The 23,026-nt window shown below is 49.6% G+C and overlaps 2 protein-coding genes across 2 annotated transcripts in view; both read left to right on the top strand.

Annotated features, from left to right (window-relative positions):
- LOC130277255 (calreticulin-like) overlaps positions 1–23,026 on the top strand; it is a 272,928-nt gene that overhangs the window by 193,258 nt on the left and 56,644 nt on the right. The gene's annotated exons all lie outside the window — the stretch shown is intronic.
- TTC17 (tetratricopeptide repeat domain 17) overlaps positions 1–23,026 on the top strand; it is an 89,397-nt gene that overhangs the window by 30,857 nt on the left and 35,514 nt on the right. Inside the window, 10 exon segments of the mRNA XM_056527729.1 lie at positions 158–323; positions 1,236–1,375; positions 1,468–1,628; positions 2,855–2,967; positions 3,154–3,291; positions 4,337–4,452; positions 11,561–11,729; positions 11,814–11,891; positions 16,176–16,400; positions 20,995–21,184. Of these exon segments, the coding sequence (XP_056383704.1) occupies positions 158–323; positions 1,236–1,375; positions 1,468–1,628; positions 2,855–2,967; positions 3,154–3,291; positions 4,337–4,452; positions 11,561–11,729; positions 11,814–11,891; positions 16,176–16,400; positions 20,995–21,184 (1,496 nt within the window).

Genomic DNA, 23,026 nt, shown 5'->3' on the forward strand with positions numbered 1-23,026 from the left:
GGTTTTATAAATAAATAGAATTGTCTTGACAATAAGCACAAGGATTTCTGCAAACCTCTTCCAGTGAATGGAGCGTTACCGTGTGTGAACATAGCCCTGGTTATAGTCGTGTTTGTTCTTGAGATATTGTCCTTTACGCTATCGCCTTACCCTACAGGCACAATAAAGATATTGCACTTTTGAACATGGCGAATGTCCTGCACCGCGCACATTTCTCAGCCGATGCTGCTATTCTGGTTCATGCTGCACTGGACGTGTCGCCGGGGCTGGATGTGTCCACCGACTCCTTGGTTAGCCACTACACCCTGGGGAATATATATGCAGTGAGTATACACGAAGACTGATCCTTCATCCTTGTCCTCTTCTGGTTACTTGTTGTCATTGCTCCAGTCTAAATTCACAAATTTATTCGAATCAGTCATTAAATGATCCAGAAACTCTGATAATCCGCAAGTATTTGTTTGATTTACGTAACTTATTGACCATTATATTTGTGTTTTTACCTGTTAAAGGGGTACTCCGGTGGAAAACTTTTTTTTTTTTTTTTTTTTTTTTTTTTTTTTAAATCAACATTTGTAAATGACTTCTATTAAAAAATCTTAATCCTTCCAGTACTTACTAGCTGCTGAATACTACGGAGGAAATTCTTTTCTTTTTGGAACACAGAGCTCTCTGCTGATACCACGAGCACAGTGCTCTCTGCTGACATCTGTGTCCATTTTAGGTACTGTCCAGAGCAGCATAGGTTTGCTGGACAGTTCTTAAAATGGACAGAGATGTCAGCGGAGAGCACTGTGCTTGTGATGTCAGCAGAGAGCACTGTGTTCCAAAAAGAAAATCATTTCCTCTGTAGTATTCAGCGGCTAATAAGTACTGGAAGGATTAAGATTTTTTTAATAGAAGTCATTTACAAATCTGTTTTTAACTTTCTGGCAAAGTTTTGCACCAGAGGACCCCTTTATGGATGCAGGGCGTACTTGTTCGCCCTAACCCCGTTACCTGGGTTTTAAGGGGTACTCCACTGGCCAGCGTTCAGAATTAATTGCTTTGTGTGCCCGCCACGCCACGCTTCCTTGTGCCATCACGCCCTTCAATGCAAGTCTATGGGAGAGGGGGTGATGACGTCATGATGGGGGCGGGGCTATGACGTCCGAAGGTTGCATATGCCTGTTCTACACTAACACATTTAAAGGAATTTTCATTTTATGATGAGATCCCTAATGTCTTTGTTGTAGATGTTGGGAGAATATAATCACTCTGTACTGTGCTATGATCGAGTCCTGGAGTCGCGTCCTTTCTTCTATGAGGCTGACAAAAGAAAGAAGGCTGTCTTGTGCCAGCAAAAGCTGGAGCAGAAGCTGGAGGCACAGCACAGGTGAGCGTCTGCTCTATAATACAAGTATGGGGTTCAGTGTCTATAGAATAGATTTTGTTACCGTTGGCCATTTGCTATACTTGTGTTACCAGGTCCCTCCAGAGAACTCTGAATGAGCTGAAGGAATATCAGAAACAACACGACCATTACCTGAGACAGCAAGAGGTTCTGGAGAAGCATAAGCTGATCCAGGAGGAGCAAATCCTCAGGAACATCATCCATGAGACACAAATGGCCAAGGAGGCTCAGCTGGGTAAGACGGCTTTCAGTGTTTACCATGGCAAATGTAAGAACTACACACACTCTGTTGTCATGTTGGAGGGAAGGGTCCCAACTTGACTGTCTTGCAAGAGGAAAGAGTCGCTGTTTGGCAACCTTGCAAGGGAGGGGGCTTGGGGCTGGGCTGCCCTGCGAGTGAGAAAGCCCGGGGCTGGGTTGCCCTGCGAGTGAAAAGGCTCTGGGCGGGTTGCCCTGTGAGTGAAAAGGCTCGGGCTGGGTTGCCCTGCGAGTGAAAAGGCTCGGGCTGGGTTGCCCTGCGAGTGAAAAGGCTCGGGGATGGGTTGCCCTGCGAGTGAAAAGGCTCGGGGATGGGTTGCCCTGCGAGTGAAAAGGCTCGGGGATGGGTTGCCCTGCGAGTGAGAAGGCTCGGGGCTGGGCTGCCCTGCAAGAGGAAAGGCTCCGTGCTGGGCTGCCCTGCAAAAGGGAAGGCTCGGTCCTGGGCTGCCCTGCGAGTGGGAAAACTTGGGGATCGATTCTAATCTTTTTTTTTTTTTTTTAATAATTCAAAGTCCTAAACCTTGTTATTTAATTGATTTAGGAAACCATCAGATTTGGCAAATCACCAGATGGGCTGCCCTGGGAGTGAGAAGGCTCAGGGCTGGGTTGCTCTGCGAGTGAAAAGGCTCGAGGCTGGGCTGCCCTGCGAGTGAAAAAACTTTGGGCTGGGCTGCCCTGCGAGTGGGAAGGCTCAGGGCTGGGCTGCCCTGCGAGTGAGAAGGCTCGGGGCTAGGCTGCCCTGCGAGAGGGAAGGCTCGTGGCTGGGCTGCCCTGCGAGAGGGAAGGCTCGGGGCTGGGCTGCCCTGCGAGAGAGAAGGCTCGGGGCTGGGCTGGGCTGCCCTGCGAGTGGGAAGGCTCGGGGCTGGGCTGCCCTGCGAGTGGGAAGGCTCGGGGCTGCGCTGCCCTGCGAGAGGGAAGGCTCGGGGCTGGGCTGCCCTGCGAGAGAGAAGGCTCGGGGCTGGGCTGCCCTGCGAGAGGGAAGGCTCGGGGCTGGGCTGCCCTGCGAGTGAGAAGGCACGGGGCTCGGCTGCCCTTTGAGTGAGAAGGCTCTGGGCTGGGCTGCCCTGTCAGAGGAAAGGATCGGTGCTGGGCTGCCCTGTGAGTGGGAAAACTTGGGGCTCAATTCAAATCTTTTATTTATTTATTTATTTATTTTATATTTAATAATTCAAAGTGATAAACCTTGTTATTTAATTGACTTAGGAAACCATCAGATTTGTCAAATCACCAGCCGTAAGCACAGTCTGCACTGCCCATGGGATTTACCGGTACGTTACCACCGAGGGGACATCTTTGAAAATGTGGAGCATGTGCTGGTAAGTCAGGGGGATACAGAAGAAAATTAGGGGAAATCAGTGACCTTTAAAAGACAACAGATCTCTTATTTCTCCTTTTTCTTTATTAAATTCTACAGTAAAATAAATGCAGAATTCCTTGTCTATAGGCGGCTGTTTTGCGAGTAGTAATAATCATGTCATTATTTTATTTTTACCTTTCATTAGTTTGGAGATGACACTTCTTCAGCTCAGATGACATCTGTTAACTTAGACCTCCAGGCAAATCAGACTGTTTTGCTGCAGCGCCCTCCAGTGTCACGTTCTGTTACAAAAGTTTGGGGTTTGGATGCGGCCTCGCTTCATGTAAGTTGCTTTTTAGTCCTGTCATTGACTTTCTGTAAAGCAAACAACACTCCATACCTATTTGTCTAGGACAATTATTTAAAGATTTTTTTGCTGTTGCGGTGTGTGTATATATAATATATATTTTTTTATTATATATAAAAAAAAAATATATAAAATAAAATATAATATATATGTATTATTAATTATTATATTATGTGTGTGTATACCGTATTTTTTGCCATATAAGACGCACTTTTTCTTCCCCAAAACTGGGGAGGAAAAGTCGGTGCGTCTTATACGGCGAATACACCCCTATCGCGGCGGTCCCTGCAGGCATCAACGGCCGGGACCCGCGGCTAATACAGGACATCACCGATTGCGGTGATGCCCTGTATTAACCCTTCAGACGCGGCGATCAAAGCTGACCGCCGCGTCTGAAGGGAAAGTGACACTAACCCGGCTGTTCAGTCGGGCTGTTCGGTGAAATCGCGGCGTCCCAAACAGCCCGACTGAATAGTCCCGGGAGGGACCTTACCTGCCTCCTCGGTGTCTTCTCCGTTCAGGGATCCCCTGTATGGCCGGCGCTCTCCTTCCTCGTCATCACGTACGTGCGTAACGACGTGATGACGGCGACGGAGAGCAAGGATATCCGGCCGGCAGCAGAGACGTTCCGGAGCTACGGGGACACGGCGACAGCGATGGAGCGACATCCAGGGCAGCGGTGACGGGTCCGGAGCGGCGGGGACACGTGAGTATTACCTCCTCCTGCAGTGGTCTTCAATCTGCGGACCTCCAGATGTTACAAAACTACAACTCCCTGCATGCCCGGACAGCCAACGGCTGTCCGGGCATGCTGGGAGTTGTAGTTTTGCAACATCTGGAGGTCCGCAGGTTGAAGACCACTATTGGGTTCAAAATCTTAATTTTTTTAGATTTTTGCCCCTAAAAATTGGGTGCGTCTTATACACCAGTGCGTCCTATCGGTATATTTATAATATTATATTATGTGTGTATCATTATTGTTGTTGTTATTATTATTACTATTATTATTACTTTTTTTTAGCAAGACACAGACGATCTATGGCCCAAGAAAACGGATTGTGCCACAAGGTTTCCAATGGTGCCTCCACCCGAAGAGCTTCCAAAATACTACCTACCTCCTGGGCAACCCGGCCTGAGGTAAAGCAATAGGCACTATTGGATTCTTATTATTGCGTATCAGCTTTACTTATGGATGGTAAACCCCTCGGAGCAGTAATACATTATCCCCTATTGACTTTATACAGCTGCTCTCGGCTCGTGCTTACATCTTACAGAGGGGAATCTGGGGAGGCCACTCCATTACATTAATAAACTATTAAAGGGAACCAAGCAGCAGATTTTACCATAGATAACGCCTGGCAACGTGTTATATATGGTTAAAGGAAAACTGTCACCAAGTTCGCCCACACTAAACCAATACACTGTGTTATAGTGCGGGTGAACAGGAGTCCATACATGGGTCACTTTTTTACGTGTTCTTGTCGCCGAGTTGTTGTCCGCTAAAGTTCCGCTGTTTGCCGTTCACTTGCGCTCTGAAGGCTTTGGGTCCCGGAGGAAGGGGCCTTAGCCTGATCCCCATAGTCACATATTCATTTTCTACCTGAGTGCAGTGCGTCGGGAGAGCGCTCTGTGCAGTGTAACTGCGCATGCGCCGGTCCCTCGCTTCACCCAGAAGTACCTCTTTCTGAAGTCTAGCTACTCCCGACCTCCGGGTGAAGCGAGGGAATGGCGCATGCGCAGTCACACTGCAGACAGCGCTCTCCCACTGCAGACAGCGCTCTCCCACTGCAGACAGCGCGCTCTCCCACTGCAGACAGAGCGCTCTCCCACTGCAGACAGAGCGCTCTCCCACTGCAGACAGAGCGCTCTCCCACTGCAGACAGAGCGCTCTCCCACTGCAGACAGAGCGCTCTCCCACTGCAGACAGAGCGCTCTCCCACTGCAGACAGCGCTCTCCCACTGCAGACAGAGCGCTCTCCCACTGCAGACAGAGCGCTCTCCCACTGCAGACAGAGCGCTCTCCCACTGCAGACAGAGCGCTCTCCCACTGCAGACAGAGCGCTCTCCCACTGCAGACAGAGCGCTCTCCCACTGCAGACAGAGCGCTCTCCCACTGCAGACAGAGCGCTCTCCCACTGCAGACAGAGCGCTCTCCCACTGCAGACAGAGCGCTCTCCCACTGCAGACAGAGCGCTCTCCCACTGCAGACAGAGCGCTCTCCCACTGCAGACAGAGCGCTCTCCCACTGCAGACAGAGCGCTCTCCCACTGCAGACAGAGCGCTCTCCCACTGCAGACAGAGCGCTCTCCCACTGCAGACAGAGCGCTCTCCCACTGCAGACAGAGCGCTCTCCCACTGCAGACAGAGCGCTCTCCCACTGCAGACAGAGCGCTCTCCCACTGCAGACAGAGCGCTCTCCCACTGCAGACAGAGCGCTCTCCCACTGCAGACAGAGCGCTCTCCCACTGCAGACAGAGCGCTCTCCCACTGCAGACAGAGCGCTCTCCCACTGCAGACAGAGCGCTCTCCCACTGCAGACAGAGCGCTCTCCCACTGCAGACAGAGCGCTCTCCCACTGCAGACAGAGCGCTCTCCCACTGCAGACAGAGCGCTCTCCCACTGCAGACAGAGCGCTCTCCCACTGCAGACAGAGCGCTCTCCCACTGCAGACAGAGCGCTCTCCCACTGCAGACAGAGCGCTCTCCCACTGCAGACAGAGCGCTCTCCCACTGCAGACAGAGCGCTCTCCCACTGCAGACAGAGCGCTCTCCCACTGCAGACAGAGCGCTCTCCCACTGCAGACAGAGCGCTCTCCCACTGCAGACAGAGCGCTCTCCCACTGCAGACAGAGCGCTCTCCCACTGCAGACAGAGCGCTCTCCCACTGCAGACAGAGCGCTCTCCCACTGCAGACAGAGCGCTCTCCCACTGCAGACAGAGCGCTCTCCCACTGCAGACAGAGCGCTCTCCCACTGCAGACAGAGCGCTCTCCCACTGCAGACAGAGCGCTCTCCCACTGCAGACAGAGCGCTCTCCCACTGCAGACAGAGCGCTCTCCCACTGCAGACAGAGCGCTCTCCCACTGCAGACAGAGCGCTCTCCCACTGCAGACAGAGCGCTCTCCCACTGCAGACAGAGCGCTCTCCCACTGCAGACAGAGCGCTCTCCCACTGCAGACAGAGCGCTCTCCCACTGCAGACAGAGCGCTCTCCCACTGCAGACAGAGCGCTCTCCCACTGCAGACAGAGCGCTCTCCCACTGCAGACAGAGCGCTCTCCCACTGCAGACAGAGCGCTCTCCCACTGCAGACAGAGCGCTCTCCCACTGCAGACAGAGCGCTCTCCCACTGCAGACAGAGCGCTCTCCCACTGCAGACAGAGCGCTCTCCCACTGCAGACAGAGCGCTCTCCCACTGCAGACAGAGCGCTCTCCCACTGCAGACAGAGCGCTCTCCCACTGCAGACAGAGCGCTCTCCCACTGCAGACAGAGCGCTCTCCCACTGCAGACAGAGCGCTCTCCCACTGCAGACAGAGCGCTCTCCCACTGCAGACAGAGCGCTCTCCCACTGCAGACAGAGCGCTCTCCCACTGCAGACAGAGCGCTCTCCCACTGCAGACAGAGCGCTCTCCCACTGCAGACAGAGCGCTCTCCCACTGCAGACAGAGCGCTCTCCCACTGCAGACAGAGCGCTCTCCCACTGCAGACAGAGCGCTCTCCCACTGCAGACAGAGCGCTCTCCCACTGCAGACAGAGCGCTCTCCCACTGCAGACAGAGCGCTCTCCCACTGCAGACAGAGCGCTCTCCCACTGCAGACAGAGCGCTCTCCCACTGCAGACAGAGCGCTCTCCCACTGCAGACAGAGCGCTCTCCCACTGCAGACAGAGCGCTCTCCCACTGCAGACAGAGCGCTCTCCCACTGCAGACAGAGCGCTCTCCCACTGCAGACAGAGCGCTCTCCCACTGCAGACAGAGCGCTCTCCCACTGCAGACAGAGCGCTCTCCCACTGCAGACAGAGCGCTCTCCCACTGCAGACAGAGCGCTCTCCCACTGCAGACAGAGCGCTCTCCCACTGCAGACAGAGCGCTCTCCCACTGCAGACAGAGCGCTCTCCCACTGCAGACAGAGCGCTCTCCCACTGCAGACAGAGCGCTCTCCCACTGCAGACAGAGCGCTCTCCCACTGCAGACAGAGCGCTCTCCCACTGCAGACAGAGCGCTCTCCCACTGCAGACAGAGCGCTCTCCCACTGCAGACAGAGCGCTCTCCCACTGCAGACAGAGCGCTCTCCCACTGCAGACAGAGCGCTCTCCCACTGCAGACAGAGCGCTCTCCCACTGCAGACAGAGCGCTCTCCCACTGCAGACAGAGCGCTCTCCCACTGCAGACAGAGCGCTCTCCCACTGCAGACAGAGCGCTCTCCCACTGCAGACAGAGCGCTCTCCCACTGCAGACAGAGCGCTCTCCCACTGCAGACAGAGCGCTCTCCCACTGCAGACAGAGCGCTCTCCCACTGCAGACAGAGCGCTCTCCCACTGCAGACAGAGCGCTCTCCCACTGCAGACAGAGCGCTCTCCCACTGCAGACAGAGCGCTCTCCCACTGCAGACAGAGCGCTCTCCCACTGCAGACAGAGCGCTCTCCCACTGCAGACAGAGCGCTCTCCCACTGCAGACAGAGCGCTCTCCCACTGCAGACAGAGCGCTCTCCCACTGCAGACAGAGCGCTCTCCCACTGCAGACAGAGCGCTCTCCCACTGCAGACAGAGCGCTCTCCCACTGCAGACAGAGCGCTCTCCCACTGCAGACAGAGCGCTCTCCCACTGCAGACAGAGCGCTCTCCCACTGCAGACAGAGCGCTCTCCCACTGCAGACAGAGCGCTCTCCCACTGCAGACAGAGCGCTCTCCCACTGCAGACAGAGCGCTCTCCCACTGCAGACAGAGCGCTCTCCCACTGCAGACAGAGCGCTCTCCCACTGCAGACAGAGCGCTCTCCCACTGCAGACAGAGCGCTCTCCCACTGCAGACAGAGCGCTCTCCCACTGCAGACAGAGCGCTCTCCCACTGCAGACAGAGCGCTCTCCCACTGCAGACAGAGCGCTCTCCCACTGCAGACAGAGCGCTCTCCCACTGCAGACAGAGCGCTCTCCCACTGCAGACAGAGCGCTCTCCCACTGCAGACAGAGCGCTCTCCCACTGCAGACAGAGCGCTCTCCCACTGCAGACAGAGCGCTCTCCCACTGCAGACAGAGCGCTCTCCCACTGCAGACAGAGCGCTCTCCCACTGCAGACAGAGCGCTCTCCCACTGCAGACAGAGCGCTCTCCCACTGCAGACAGAGCGCTCTCCCACTGCAGACAGAGCGCTCTCCCACTGCAGACAGAGCGCTCTCCCACTGCAGACAGAGCGCTCTCCCACTGCAGACAGAGCGCTCTCCCACTGCAGACAGAGCGCTCTCCCACTGCAGACAGAGCGCTCTCCCACTGCAGACAGAGCGCTCTCCCACTGCAGACAGAGCGCTCTCCCACTGCAGACAGAGCGCTCTCCCACTGCAGACAGAGCGCTCTCCCACTGCAGACAGAGCGCTCTCCCACTGCAGACAGAGCGCTCTCCCACTGCAGACAGAGCGCTCTCCCACTGCAGACAGAGCGCTCTCCCACTGCAGACAGAGCGCTCTCCCACTGCAGACAGAGCGCTCTCCCACTGCAGACAGAGCGCTCTCCCACTGCAGACAGAGCGCTCTCCCACTGCAGACAGAGCGCTCTCCCACTGCAGACAGAGCGCTCTCCCACTGCAGACAGAGCGCTCTCCCACTGCAGACAGAGCGCTCTCCCACTGCAGACAGAGCGCTCTCCCACTGCAGACAGAGCGCTCTCCCACTGCAGACAGAGCGCTCTCCCACTGCAGACAGAGCGCTCTCCCACTGCAGACAGAGCGCTCTCCCACTGCAGACAGAGCGCTCTCCCACTGCAGACAGAGCGCTCTCCCACTGCAGACAGAGCGCTCTCCCACTGCAGACAGAGCGCTCTCCCACTGCAGACAGAGCGCTCTCCCACTGCAGACAGAGCGCTCTGCTCAGGGGGTCGGGCTAAGGCCTCTTCCTCCAGGACCCAAAGCAAGGCTGCCGGCCGGGGGCCCACCTTCAGAGCGCTAGTGAAGGGCAAACAGCGGAACTTTAGCAAACAACAACCCTGCAACAAGAAAACATAAAAAAAAGTAAGTGACCCATGTATGGACTCCTGTTCACCCACACTATAACTCTATAGTGTTTTGGGTTTAGTGTGAACTTGGTGACAGTTTTCCTTTAAATTTTTATCCTCCCCGACCCGGGAGACATTTTTTTTCTCCCCATGGATGGTGCGAATACAAAGTTTTAAAGGGGTATTCCAGGATTTTTTTTTTTTTTTTTTTTTTTTTTAAATATAGATCAACTGGCTCCAGAAAGTTAAACAGATTTGTAAATTGCTTCGATTTAAAAATATTAATCCAATAATTATCAGCTGCTGAAGTTGAGTTGTTCTTTTCTGTCTGGCAACAGTGCTCTCTGCTGACATCTCTGCTTGTCTCGGGAACTGCACAGAGTAGAAGAGGTTTTGGTATGGGGATTTGCTTCTACTCTGGACATTTCCCGAGACAGGTGTCATATCAGAGCGCTTAGAACGAAAAATCAACTCAATTTCAGCAGCTCATAAGTACTGAAAGGATAAAGATTTTTTAATCAAAGTAATTTACTAATCTGTTTAACTTTCTGGAGCCAGTTGAGCTATAGATATAGAGATATATATATATATAGAGAGAGAGAGAGATAGATATATAGATAGATAGATAGATATATATATATATATATATATATATATATATATTAAAGTTTTTCCCTGGATAACCCCTTTTAAAGTCCTCCCTCCAGCCGACCCATCTCTCTGACTGTGCTCCCGCCCCCTCTGATTGACGTCTGGCATCACCGCTCTGCTCCGTCTGCTTAGGGATCAGAGCGATGACACAGCCGTCAATCGTGCCAGGGGGGGGGGGGGGGGGAAGATGGCCGTATCGACAGGGCCCGGTAACTTCCCACCTAGGGGACGACTAATGGTGCAGCCGGGGGAGACTTCATATCCTCACCGTTATATATGATCAACTCTGCTTGGTTCCCTTTTTAAAGGAGTACTCCAGCGCACACGTTTTTCCTTTTATCCCTTCCGGGCTGCAAAATAAAAGAAAACACACTTTCTCTTACCTGCCAACGAGCCCCCGGAGCTCCGGTACAGGTGTTCGGTCCCCGGGCTGTATTCTTCTTACTTCCTGTTAGTCCACAACGTCACACGGAGCTTCAGCCTATCACCGGCCGCAGCGATGTCCCGCCTCTACTGGTGATAGGCTGAAGCTCCGTGTGACGTGCCGGGCTAACAGGAAGTAAGAAGAATACAGCCCGGGGACCGTACACCTGTACCGGAGTGTACCGGAGCTCCGGGCGCTCGTTGGCAGGTAAGATAAAGTGCGTTTTCTTTTATTTTGCAGCCCGGACGGGATAAAAGGAAAAAAGTGCGCGCCGGAGTACTCCTTTAAAGACAAGTCCAAATAACAAAAATAAGTATCTTTTCCTCTCTAAACATGGCCTCTGATATGACAGGTGAGATGTATCATTACACAGCACCGATTGACCTCAGTAGGTGACCTTATGGTAAATGGTTGTGCCAACTTTGCCAGAACCACAGCTGCTTTGGCTACAGAGAGATACAGAGTGGAGACCTACATGTCTATACATCCTATTAGTGCAAATGAATAAGTATCCACAGGACAGGGGATAACAAGTGGATCGGTGGCGGTCCGACCGCAAAATTACCCCAGGAATGATTGCTACGGCATGTGTGGTCAGTGCTACTTTCATTCTCTAGGATAATGTTTCCTAACCAGGGGGCCTCCAGCTGTTGCAAAACTACAACTCCCAGCAGGCCCGGACAGCCGTTGGCTGTCCGGGCCTGCTGGGAGTTGTAGTTTTGCAACAGCTGGAGGCACCCTGGTTAGGAAACCTTACCCTAGAGAATGTAAAGAATTCTTGCTACGCATTCACTATTCACTGCTGGTACAGTTTTCTCCACATTGGGGGTGTCTGTAACTTTTTTAAGCGAGAATCCTTTAGTGTTTTTTTTTATTTTTTTTTTTATATATTATATTTATATTAATTTATTAATTTGATATTTTCCGTCATATGTGCCGTCCTGAATTGTTTTCCTCTTGTATCGCCCTCCTAGTGTCAGCCCGGCTGTCTTAAAGCAGATAGATACAGGGAGTGACCTGCACACACCGGACTGCGCTTCCGTCCCTGAAATGCGCAAGAACGAGACTCTCCAGAGGCTTCTAATGGAGGTGGAGGGGCGGTTGGACATGCAGCAGCTGAAGCCGGACAGACACGCACAGCAGGTATAAACACGGGCGTCATTGCTGTACACGTGACCTCTCACACCCCAGCAGCACAACATCTCAGTCGTCTTGTGTCTTCCGCAGGCCCTGCAGTCTCTGGTCGATAACCTCAGCGTTACAGAGGATGAATTGAAGCTTTCTCTATATCTTTCTTTTGCTCAGGTCTGTATAGTTGTTGCTTTTTTCTTAATTTATCTTAAAGGGGTACTCCGGTGGAAAACATTTATTTTTTTTTTCAACTGATGCCATAAAAAAAAAAAAACCTTAACCCTTCCAGTACTTTTTAGCAGCTGTATACTACAGAGGAAATTCTTTTCTTTTTGAATTTCTTTTTTTTTTTTGTCTTGTCCACAGTGCTCTCTGCTGCCACCTCTGTCCATGTCAGGAACTGTCGAAAGCAGCATATGGGGATTTTCTCCTGCTCTGGACAGTTCCTGATACGGACAGAGGTGTCAGCAGAGAGCACTGTGGACAAGACAAAAATGAAATTCAAAAAGAAAAGAACTTCCTCTGTAGCATACAGCTGCTAAAAAGAATTGGAAGGGTAAAGATTTTTTTAATAGACGTAATTTACAAATCTGTTTAACTTTCTGGCACCAGTTGATTAAAAAAAAAAAAAAAAAAATGTTTTCCACTGGAGTACCCCTTTAAAGGAGATATATCATGTGCAAAACTTATCCCCTATCATATATATATATATATATATATATATACCGTATATATATATATATATATATATATATATATACCGTATAAGCCGACCCGAGTATAAGCCGAGACCCCTAATTTCAACCCAAAATCCCAGGAAAAGTTATTGACTCGAGTATAAGCCTAGGGTGGGAAATACCTCATCCCCCCCTGTCATCATCCAGACCCGTCATTAACATCCTCATCATCCCCTTGTCATCATCCCACACATCCCCCCTTCATCATCCCCTTGTCATCATCCCACACATCCCCTTATCATCATCCCACACATCCCCTTATCATCCCACACATCCCCCCTTCATCATCCCCTTGTCATCATCCCACACATCCCCTTATCATCCCACACATCCCCCCTTCATCATCCCCTTGTCATCATCCCACACATCCCCCCTTCATCATCCCCTTGTCATCATCCCACACATCCCCTTATCCCACACATCCCCCCTTCATCATCCCCTTTTCATCATCCCACACATCCCCCCTTCATCATCCCCTTGTCATCATCCCACACATCCCCTTATCATCCCACACATCCCCCCTTCATCATCCCCTTGTCATCATCCCACACATCCCCTTATCATCCCACACATCCCCCCTTCATCATCCCCTTGTCATCATCCCACACATCCCCTTATCATCCCACACATCCCCCCTTCATCATCCCCTTGTCATCATCCCACACATCCCCCCTTCATCATCCCCTTGTCATCATCCCACACATCCCCTTATCCCACACATCCCCCCTTCATCATCCCCTTTTCATCATCCCACACATCCCCCCTTCATCATCCCCTTGTCATCATCCCACACATCCCCTTATCATCCCACACATCCCCCCTTCATCATCCCCTTGTAATCATCCCACACCCCCCCCCTTCATCATCCCCACCCCCCTTCATTATCCCCACACCCCCCCCCCCTTCATCATCCTCTTCTCATCATTCGCCCTCAGTGGTCTTCAACCTGCGGACCTCCAGAGGTTTCAAAACTACAACTCCCAGCAAGCCCGGGCAGCCATCGGCTGTCCGGGCTTGCTGGGAGTTGTAGTTTTGAAACCTCCGGAGGTCCGCAAGTTGAAGACCACTGCGGCCTTCAACATGCGGACCTCCAGAGGTTTCAAAACTACAACTCCCAGCAAGCCCGGGCAGCCATCGGCTGTCCGGGCTTGCTGGGAGTTGTAGTTTTGAAACCTCCGGAGGTCCGCAGGTTGAAGACCACTGCGGCCTTCAACATGCGGACCTCCAGAGGTTTCAAAACTACAACTCCCAGCAAGCCCGGGCAGCCATCGGCTGTCCGGGCTTGCTGGGAGTTGTAGTTTTGAAACCTCCGGAGGTCCGCAGGTTGAAGACCACTGCGGCCTTCAACATCATCCAGCCCCCTCTCACCCCCTTTAGTTCTGAGTACTCACCTCCGCTCGGCGCTGGTCCGGTCCTGCAGGGCTGTCCGGTAAGGAGGTGGTCCGGTGAGGAGGTGGTCCGGGCTGCTATCTTCACCGGGGGCGCCTCTTCTCCGCGCTTCCGGCCCGGAATAGAGCCGTTGCCTTGACGACGACGTATCTGCGTCGTTGTCAAGGCAACGTGACTATTCTGAGGCCGGGCCCGAAGCGCTTAGAAGAGGCCTCCCCGGTGAAGATAGCAGCCCGGACCACCTCCTTACCGGACAGCCCTGCAGGACCGGACCAGCGCCGAGCGGAGGTGAGTACTCAGAACTAAAGGGGGTGAGAGGGGGCTGGATGATGTTGAAGGCCGCAGTGGTCTTCAACCTGCGGACCTCCGGAGGTTTCAAAACTACAACTCCCAGCAAGCCCGGACAGCCGATGGCTGCCCTGGCTTGCTGGGAGTTGTAGTTTTGAAACCTCTGGAAGTCCGCAGGTTGAAGACCACTGCGGGTGGGGGAGTTCACTCGAGTATAAGCCGAGGGGGGTGTTTTCAGCACGAAAAATCGTGCTGAAAAACTCGGCTTATACTCGAGTATATACGAGATATATATATATATATATATATATATATATATATATATATATATATATATATATATATATATATATATATATATATATATATATATATATATATATATATGTACCGTATTTATCGGCGTATAACACGCACTTTTTAGGCTAAAATTTTTAGCCTAAAGTCTGTGTGCGTGTTATACGCCGATACACCCCCAGGAAAGGCAGGGGGAGAGAGGCCGTCGCTGCCCGCTTCTCTCCCCCTGCCTTTCCTGGGGTCTAGAGCGCTGCTGTCGGCCCTTTTCACCCCCTGGTTATCGGCGCCGCTGCCCGTTCTGTCCCCCTGACTATCGGTGCGGTCGCCGATAGCCAGGGAGAGAGAAGGGGCAGCGGCACCCATTGCCGGCGCCGCTGCCCCGTTGCCTCCCCCCATCCCCGGTGGCATAATTACCTGAGTCGGGTCCGCGCTGCTCCAGGCCTCCGTCGTGCGTCCCCGGCGTCATTGCTATGCGCTGAACGGCGCGGCGCATGACGTCAGAGCGCCGCGCCATGCATAGCAACGACGCTGGGGACGGAGGCCTGGAGCAGCGCGAACCGGACTCAGGTAATTATGCCACCGGCGATGGGGGGAGGCAACGGGGCAGCGGCGCCGGCAATGGGTGCCGCTGCCCCTTCTCTCCCCCTGGCTGTCGGCGCCGCTTCTCTCCCCCTGGCTATCGGCGCCGGCACCGATAGTCAGGGGGACAGAACGGGCAGCGGCGCCGATAACCAGGGGGTGAAAAGGGCCGGCAGCAGCGCTCTAGACCCCAGGAAAGGCAGGGGGAGAGAAGCGGGCAGCAACAGCCTCTCTCCCCCTGCCTTTCCTGGGGGTATATCGGGGTATACACGCGCACACACGCACCCTCATTTTTTCATGGATATTTGGGTAAAAAACTTTTTTTACCCAAATATCCGTGGTAAAATGAGGGTGCGTGTTATAGGCCGGTGCGTGGTATACCCCGATAAATACGGTATATATGTGTATAAAAATAAATATAAAAATAAATAAGTATAAAAATAAGTATTAAAAAAAAAAAAAAAATATATATATATATATATATATATATATATACACACACATAAATATATATATATGTATATACACATAAATATATATATATATGTATATACACATAAATATATATATATGTGTGTATATATATATATATATATATATATATATATATATATATATATATATAAAAAATTATAATATTTATACATACATGCATATGCGCACACACATATTGGGGGAGATTTATCAAAACCTGTGTAGGGGAAAAGTTGACCAGTTGCCCATAGCAACCAATCAGATCGCTGTCTTAATTTTTCAGAGGCCAATAAAAGATTGGTTGCTATGGGCAACTCCTCTAATCTTCCTGTACACTGGTCTTGATAACTTACTTCCATTGATTTCTATGTGTAGAGATTATTGGGAGCCATCAGTGCAGCAGAAATTGTGTCCCCCTTTTCCAGATATGTGACTTCACATAATCCTGTCTCTGAGCAGTACAGGCAGTTCTTTCCACCTCATTGCTTCATTATTTTTATTTTTTTTTGCTCTGAAATTCGTATGTGAGACCTTTATATAGAGACAGGGTTGTATCTTTCCAAATCCTGTCCAATCAGCTGTATGTACCACAGGTAAATCTGCTATCTTTACATTGATGAAATAGTTGAAACTTTAAAACCATTACATAATATAAGTAATGCATTTATTATTATTATTTTTTTTATTTTTTTAGCCAGCCGGGCCGGTGTGGACCATTCTAAATGAGGCGGCTCTATACTGGCGAGCCATAGGAAACTGTACACAAGCCATTGCTTGCCTGCGCAGAGCACTGAACCAGGCTCCAGCTCAGAACCAACATATCCCACTGGTGAATCTGGCGAACTTGCTGATGCACCACGGGCTTTATCTGGATGCCAGTAAATTATTGCTCCAAGCAAGGACCTTAGATCGCTCTGAGGTGAGTGGTGCTGGTTATAAATGGACAGAATATTTCTCATGTATAACAAAAAAAATAAAAAAGTCCTCCATCCCCCAGCACAGTGTTTCCCAACCAGGATGCCTCCAGCTGTTGCAAAACTACAACTCCCAGCATGCCCGGACAGCCTTCGGCTGTCCGGGCATGCTGGGAGTTGTAGTTTTGCAACAGCTGGAGGCACCCTGGTTGGGAAAACCCTGCTCCTGCAACAAGTACACAGGGTCTACCTTCTGGGACCCACTGTGATCTGCTGTGGGATACACAGTGCTGCATGTAATGCACAAAACCATCGATCCCCAATAGTCACTATCTGCACCGGCTCCTTACAGCCACCCCTGGCTCTCAAAAACCACCAAAAATGAAAAACTGCAGTGTGTTATTAGCCTGTTAGGGAATATGGTTTCGAAAGCTGAAATCCCCCCCTTTAACCTCCTGAGCGGTATTCCCGAGCGTGACTCGGGGTTAATTTTCCCTGCCAGGATCGGTAACCCCGAGTCACGCTCGGGGTAGAATTACAGAGTTCCCGGCCGGGCTGCACGATATATCCCAAAAGCAATGCGATATAGCGATGCGGCCCCCGGGAAAACATGCGATTATCTCCTCTGGTCGGCTCCCGTTGCGGGGGTCGGCCAGAGCAGGTAAAGAAAAATACTAAAAGTCAGTGTTTCCCTACCAGGGGGCCTCCAGCTGTTGCAAAACTACAACTCTCAGCATGCCCGAACAGCCAAAGGCTGTCTGGGCATGCTGGGAGTAGTAGTTTCACAACAGCTGGAGGCACCCTGTCAGAAAAACACTGAGCTAAATGTAAAAGGAAAAAGTAGTAAAATAAAAAAAACTTTTGCTCACCTAGTCCCGGTCCCTGAAGATGTCGTTCCCCTCCGTGCGCTCTGGTCCCTGCTCTATTCATCTTACAGGACCTTTCACTTTTCAGCCAATCACAGGGCGCAGTGGTGTAAAGCCTGTGATTGGCTGAAGGGGAAAGGACTTGTTCTGCAGCAAATACACTAGGTTTGAAATCTGCCCGGCAAACCTAGTGTATACTGCTGCAGGACAAGGGGGGGGAGAATGTGACAGAGGGGGGGGGATGTGACAAGGGGGGGAATGTGACAAGGGGGGGGGGGGGAATGTGACAGGGGGGAATGTGACATGGAGGAATGTGACAAGGGGGAAGGATGTACCAAGAGGGGGGAATGTGACAGGGGAGGGGGAATGTGACATGAAGGGGGGGGGATGTGACAAAGGGGGGATTTGACATGGGGAGGGGAATGTAACATGAAGGGGGGGAATGTGACAGGGGGGGAATGTGACAGGGGGGGAATGTGACAGGGGGGGGATGTGACAGGGGGGGAATGTGACAGGGGGGGAGAATGTGACAGGGGGGAAGAATGTGACAGGGGGGAAGAATGTGACAGGGGGGAAGAATGTGACAGGGGGGAAGAATGTGACAAGGGGGGAAGAATGTGACAAGGGGGGAAGAATGTGACAAGGGGGGAAGAATGTGACAAGGGGGGAAGAATGTGACAAGGGGGGAAGAATGTGACAAGGGGGGAAGAATGTGACAAGGGGGGAAGAATGTGACAAGGAGGGGGGAGAATGTGACGGGGGGATGTGACAAGGGAGGGGGAATGTGATAAGGGAGGGGGAATGTGATGGGGGAGATGTGAAATGGGCGCGGGGGAGATGTGAGATTCAGTGCAAAAAATTGTACCGCTTTTGGTACAAATTTCCAGAAAGAATCATACCGCCAGGGAGGTTAAAGAAGAACTTTGGGTTGTTTTTTTTTTTTGCCCATATCATGCACACTTGTACTAGCTAATCATACAGCACCATTTTTTTTATTCCTGCACAGCAGCATCTGTATTTCATTAGTCTAAATCCCCTCCCTGCCCACATCTGTATACTGCGGCTATCTCTATGGGATCAGGATTTATAGTAGTTATACACCTCTCCTCTAGCTCTATCTGTATACTGCTGCAATCTCTATGAGATCAGAATATATATTAGTTATACACCTCTCCTCTATCTCTATCTGTATACTGCTGCTATCTCTATGAGATCAGAATATATAGTAGTTTTACACCTCTCTACCCCTCTCTGTATACGACTGCAGCTATCTCTATGGGATCAGGATATATAGTAGTTATACACCTCCCCTCCAGCTCTATCTATATACGACTGCAGCTATCTCTATGGGATCAGGATATATAATAGTTATACACCTCCCCTCCCAGCTCTATCTGTACTGCTGCTATCTCTATGGGATCAGGATATATAGTAGTTATACACCTCCCCTCTAGCTCTCTCTGTATACTGCTGCTACTATCTCTATGGGATCTGGATATATTGTAGTTATACACCTCCTCTCCAGCTCTATCTGTATACTGCTGCAGCTATCTCTATGGGATCAGGATATATAGTAGTTATACACCTCCCCTCTAGCTATGTCTGTATACTGCTGCTATCTCTGTGTCATCAGGATATATAGTAGTTATATATCTCTCCTCCAGCTCAATCTGTATACTGCTGCTATCTGTATGAGATCAGGATATGTAGTAGTAATATACCACCCCTCCAGCACTATCTGTATACTGCTGCTATCTCTATGGGATTCCGGATGTATAGTAGTTATACACCTCCCCTTCAGCTTCATCTGTATCCTGCTTCTGCTATCTATTAGATTTTAGATATAAAGTAGTTATACACCTCCCCTCTAGCTCTATCTGTATACTGCTGCTATCTCTATGGGATCAGGAGATATAATAGTTATACACCTCCCCTCTAGCTCTATCTGTATACTGCTGCTATCTCTATGGGATCAGGAGATATAATAGTTATACACCTCCCCTCTAGCTCTATCTGTATACTGCTGCTATCTCTATGGGGATCAGGATATATAATAGTTGTACACCTCTCCTGAGGCTGTGTTCACACATTGTATTTCTTGCTGCTTTTGTTTTCTGCTCTTGCCATGTATTATCCAGAAATGGAGATATTGTACCGTAATTGTGTAAAAAACAGTAAAATAAAAAAAAATGTTAATACATGCATTTTTGAAAATTTGCTGTAAAAAAAAACAAAAACTAAAATGCCGTAAAAATGTGTGAAAATTGCAGTAAAAATTCAGTGTGTGAAAACGTTCATGGCTTATTGTCCTAAAACAGTTTACGGTGTTAAAAATAATTCAGAACTTAAAGGGGTACTCCGGTGGAAAACCTTTTTTTTTTTTTATTTATTTTTTTTTTAAATGAACTGGTGCCAGAAAGTTAAACAGATTTGTAAATTACTTCTATTAAAAAATCTTTACCCTTCCAGTACTTTTTAGCAGCTGTATGCTACAGAGGAAATTCTTTTCTTTTTGAATTTCTTTTTTGTGTTGAGCACAGTGCTCTCTGCTGACACCTCTGTCCGTGTCAGGAACTGTCCAGAGCAGAATAGATTTGCTATGGTGATTTTCTCCTGCTCTGGACAGTTCCTGATATGAGCATCAGGTGTCAGCAGAGAGCACTGTGGACAAGACAAAAAAGAAATTGAAACAGAAAAGAATTTCCTCTGTAGGATACAGCAGCTGATAAGTACTGGAAGGATTAAGATTTTTTAATAGAAGTCATTTACAAATCTGTTTAACTTTCTGGCACCAGATGATTTAAAAAAAAATAAATAAATAAATAAAAATGTTTTGCACCGGAGTACCCCTTTAAGGTATGAAATAGGGAATCTTCATAAAACACCTCAGTTGTGATTATAGGTCAAATCACTTTCACCATTTGGCAATATTTCTCTAAACCACTTTGAGTAGGAAAAACGCATTAGAACAGCACAGTGTGAACTGACACCAACCCTCTCATGAGTCTAATCAGTTCACCTGGGTGACCTATAGCACCATCAGTCTGATTACACGAACAGGTGCAGTGATGAGACTCCACCCCCCCCCCCCCTCTCTTTAAAGCCATAGGCTTATAGGAGTAGGCAGCATTAGGTAATCATTTAAGTCAACAAATTAAAATCACTATGGCTAAAAACCCCTTATGCCTGCCACATCAGCTAAAACAGGTAAGCACAAGGCATACACAAGAGCATATAGATCCACGTTTACCAAGCAGAGAGACTCCAGCTGTTGCAAAACTACAACTCCCAGTATGCCCGGCCTGACAGTGTCCTAGACCACGATGATGCTTTCAGTTTGGGTCACTCTGTAAGACTCCACGGTTGGGCCGCTACTTGCACCCATAATACAGACGCAGAAATGTTTTACGAGCTATAAATCTGTGTTTTCCAACCAGGGTGCCTCCAGCTGTTGCTTTTGGATCGGTGGTGGCCTGACCGCAGAATTATCCCAGGAATGGTTGCTACGGCATGTGCGGTCAGCGCTCCTTTCATTCTCTATGATAATGTTTCTTAACCAAGGTGCCTCCAGCTGTTGCAAAATTACAACTCCCAGCAGGCCCGGACAGCCAACGGCTGTCCGGGCCTGCTGGGAGTTGTAGTTTTGCAACAGCTGGAGGCAGCCTGGTTAGGAAACACTGCTATATGTACTCTGTAATGTCTCTGGCACTAACGTATGGTTCTTTATTCACAGCCCCTGACATTGCTGAGCCTGGGTAATGCCTACCTGTCCCTCAAGAACCTGTCTGGTGCTCTACATGTCTTCCGTGCTGCTCTGGATCTGAACAGGGGATGCTCCGAGTGTAGGGACAGCCTGCCCTTGATCCGGTGCCTTCAGCTCTATCCGCTTCTCTACAACGCCTCCTCCCCCTCCGTGTGCAGCGGTAAGCATACAGCCTTGCCTCTGCGCACAGATACTTTTATTTCTTGTTGATTTCGTATTGTGACCGCACAATCTGAGTGGTAAATACTAATAAATGCTTCAAAAACTAAGTACTTCTGGTTCATGACTTCGTAGGTTTTGGTAGTTCTATGCTTTACTTAGCAATGGCCCCCCCAAAAAAAAATTTGGGCAGGGGAATATGGGTAGTATATGAAATCTGCTGTTTTTTTTTTTCTTGCCAGAAAGTTATACAGATTAGTAAATTACTTCTATTTAAAATTCTTTTCTTATTGAAATTCTTTTTTGTCTTGTCCACAGTGCTCTCTGCTGACACCTGATGCCTGTATCAGGAACTGTCCAGAGCAGGTGAAAATTCCCATTGCAAACCTATGCTGCTCTGGACAGTTCCTGATGATACAGGGATCAGGGGTAAGCAGAGAGCACTGTGGACAAGACAAAAAAGACATTAAAAAAGAAAAGAATTTCCTCTGGAGCATACAGCTGCTAAAAAGTACTGGAAGGGTAAAGATTTTTTTTAATAGAAGTCATTTACAAATCTGTTTAACTTTCTGGCACCAGTTGATAAAAAAAAAAATTGTTTCCACTGGAGTACCCCTTTAAAGGGGTACTCCACAATTTAAAAATCTTAATCCTTCCAGTACAGATCAGCTGCTGTGTGCTACAGAGGAAGTTGTGTAGTTCTTTCCAGTCTGACCACAGTGCTCTCTGCTGCCACCTCTGTCCATGTCAGGAACTGTCTAGAGTAGGAGCAAATCCCCATAGCAAACCTATCCTGCTCTGGGACGGTTCCTGATGTGGACAGAGGTGGCAGCAGAGAGGGCTGTGGGCAGACTGGAAAGAACTACACAACTTCCTCTGGAGCATACAGCAGCTGATAAGTACTGGAAGGATCAAGATTTTCAAATAGAAGTAATTTACAAATATGTGTAACTTTCTGGCACCAGTTGATTTGAAAAAAACTCCAGTGGAAATTTTTTTTTTTTTTAATCAACTGGTGCCAGAAAGTTAAACAGATTTGTAAATTACTTCTATTAAAAAAAATCTTAGAAGTACTTATTAGCAGCTGTATGCTACAGAGGAAATTCTTTTCTTTTTGAATGTCTTTTTTGGCTTGTCCACAGTGCTCTCTGCTGACACCTGATGCCCGTATCAGCAACTGTCCAGAACAGCATAGGTTTGCAATGGGAATTTTCTCCTGCTCTGGACAGTTCCTGATACGGGCATCAGGTGTCAGCAGAGAGCACTGTGGACAAGACAAAAACTTGTATGCTACAGAGGAAATACTTTTCTTTTTGAATTTCTTTTTTTTTATTGTCCACAGTGCTCTCTACTGACACATCTGACCGTATCAGGAACTGTCCAGAGTAGCATAGGTTTGCAATGGGGATTTTCTCCTTCTCTGGACAGTTCCTGATACGGCCATCAGGTGTCAGCAGAGAGCACTGTGGACAAGACAAAAAAGAAATTCAAAAAGAAAAGAATTTCCTCTGTAGCATACAGCTGCTAAAAAGTGCTGGAAGGGTAAAGATTTTTTAATAGAAGTCATTTACAAATCTGTTTAACTTTCTGGCACCAGTTAATAAAAAAATAAATAAGTGTTCCACCAGAGTACTCCTTTAAAGTGTCCAGTAATGGTCTCCCTCCCATTCTGCACAGATCAGTGCGTAAAGACGCAACTTGCGATGGGTAGTGTAGTCGCCCATGCAACCTATGACACCCAGCAATTTCCGTGCACAAGTCCCATTTATCCAAAATCATCTAATGCATGTAACACGCTGGGCGTTATACGAAGGCCTTGGCAATTGTACCGCCCAGCGTGAAC

This window comes from Hyla sarda, chromosome 6 (genome assembly GCF_029499605.1).
Source record: "Hyla sarda isolate aHylSar1 chromosome 6, aHylSar1.hap1, whole genome shotgun sequence".
NCBI classification, from domain to species: Eukaryota; Metazoa; Chordata; class Amphibia; order Anura; family Hylidae; genus Hyla; species Hyla sarda.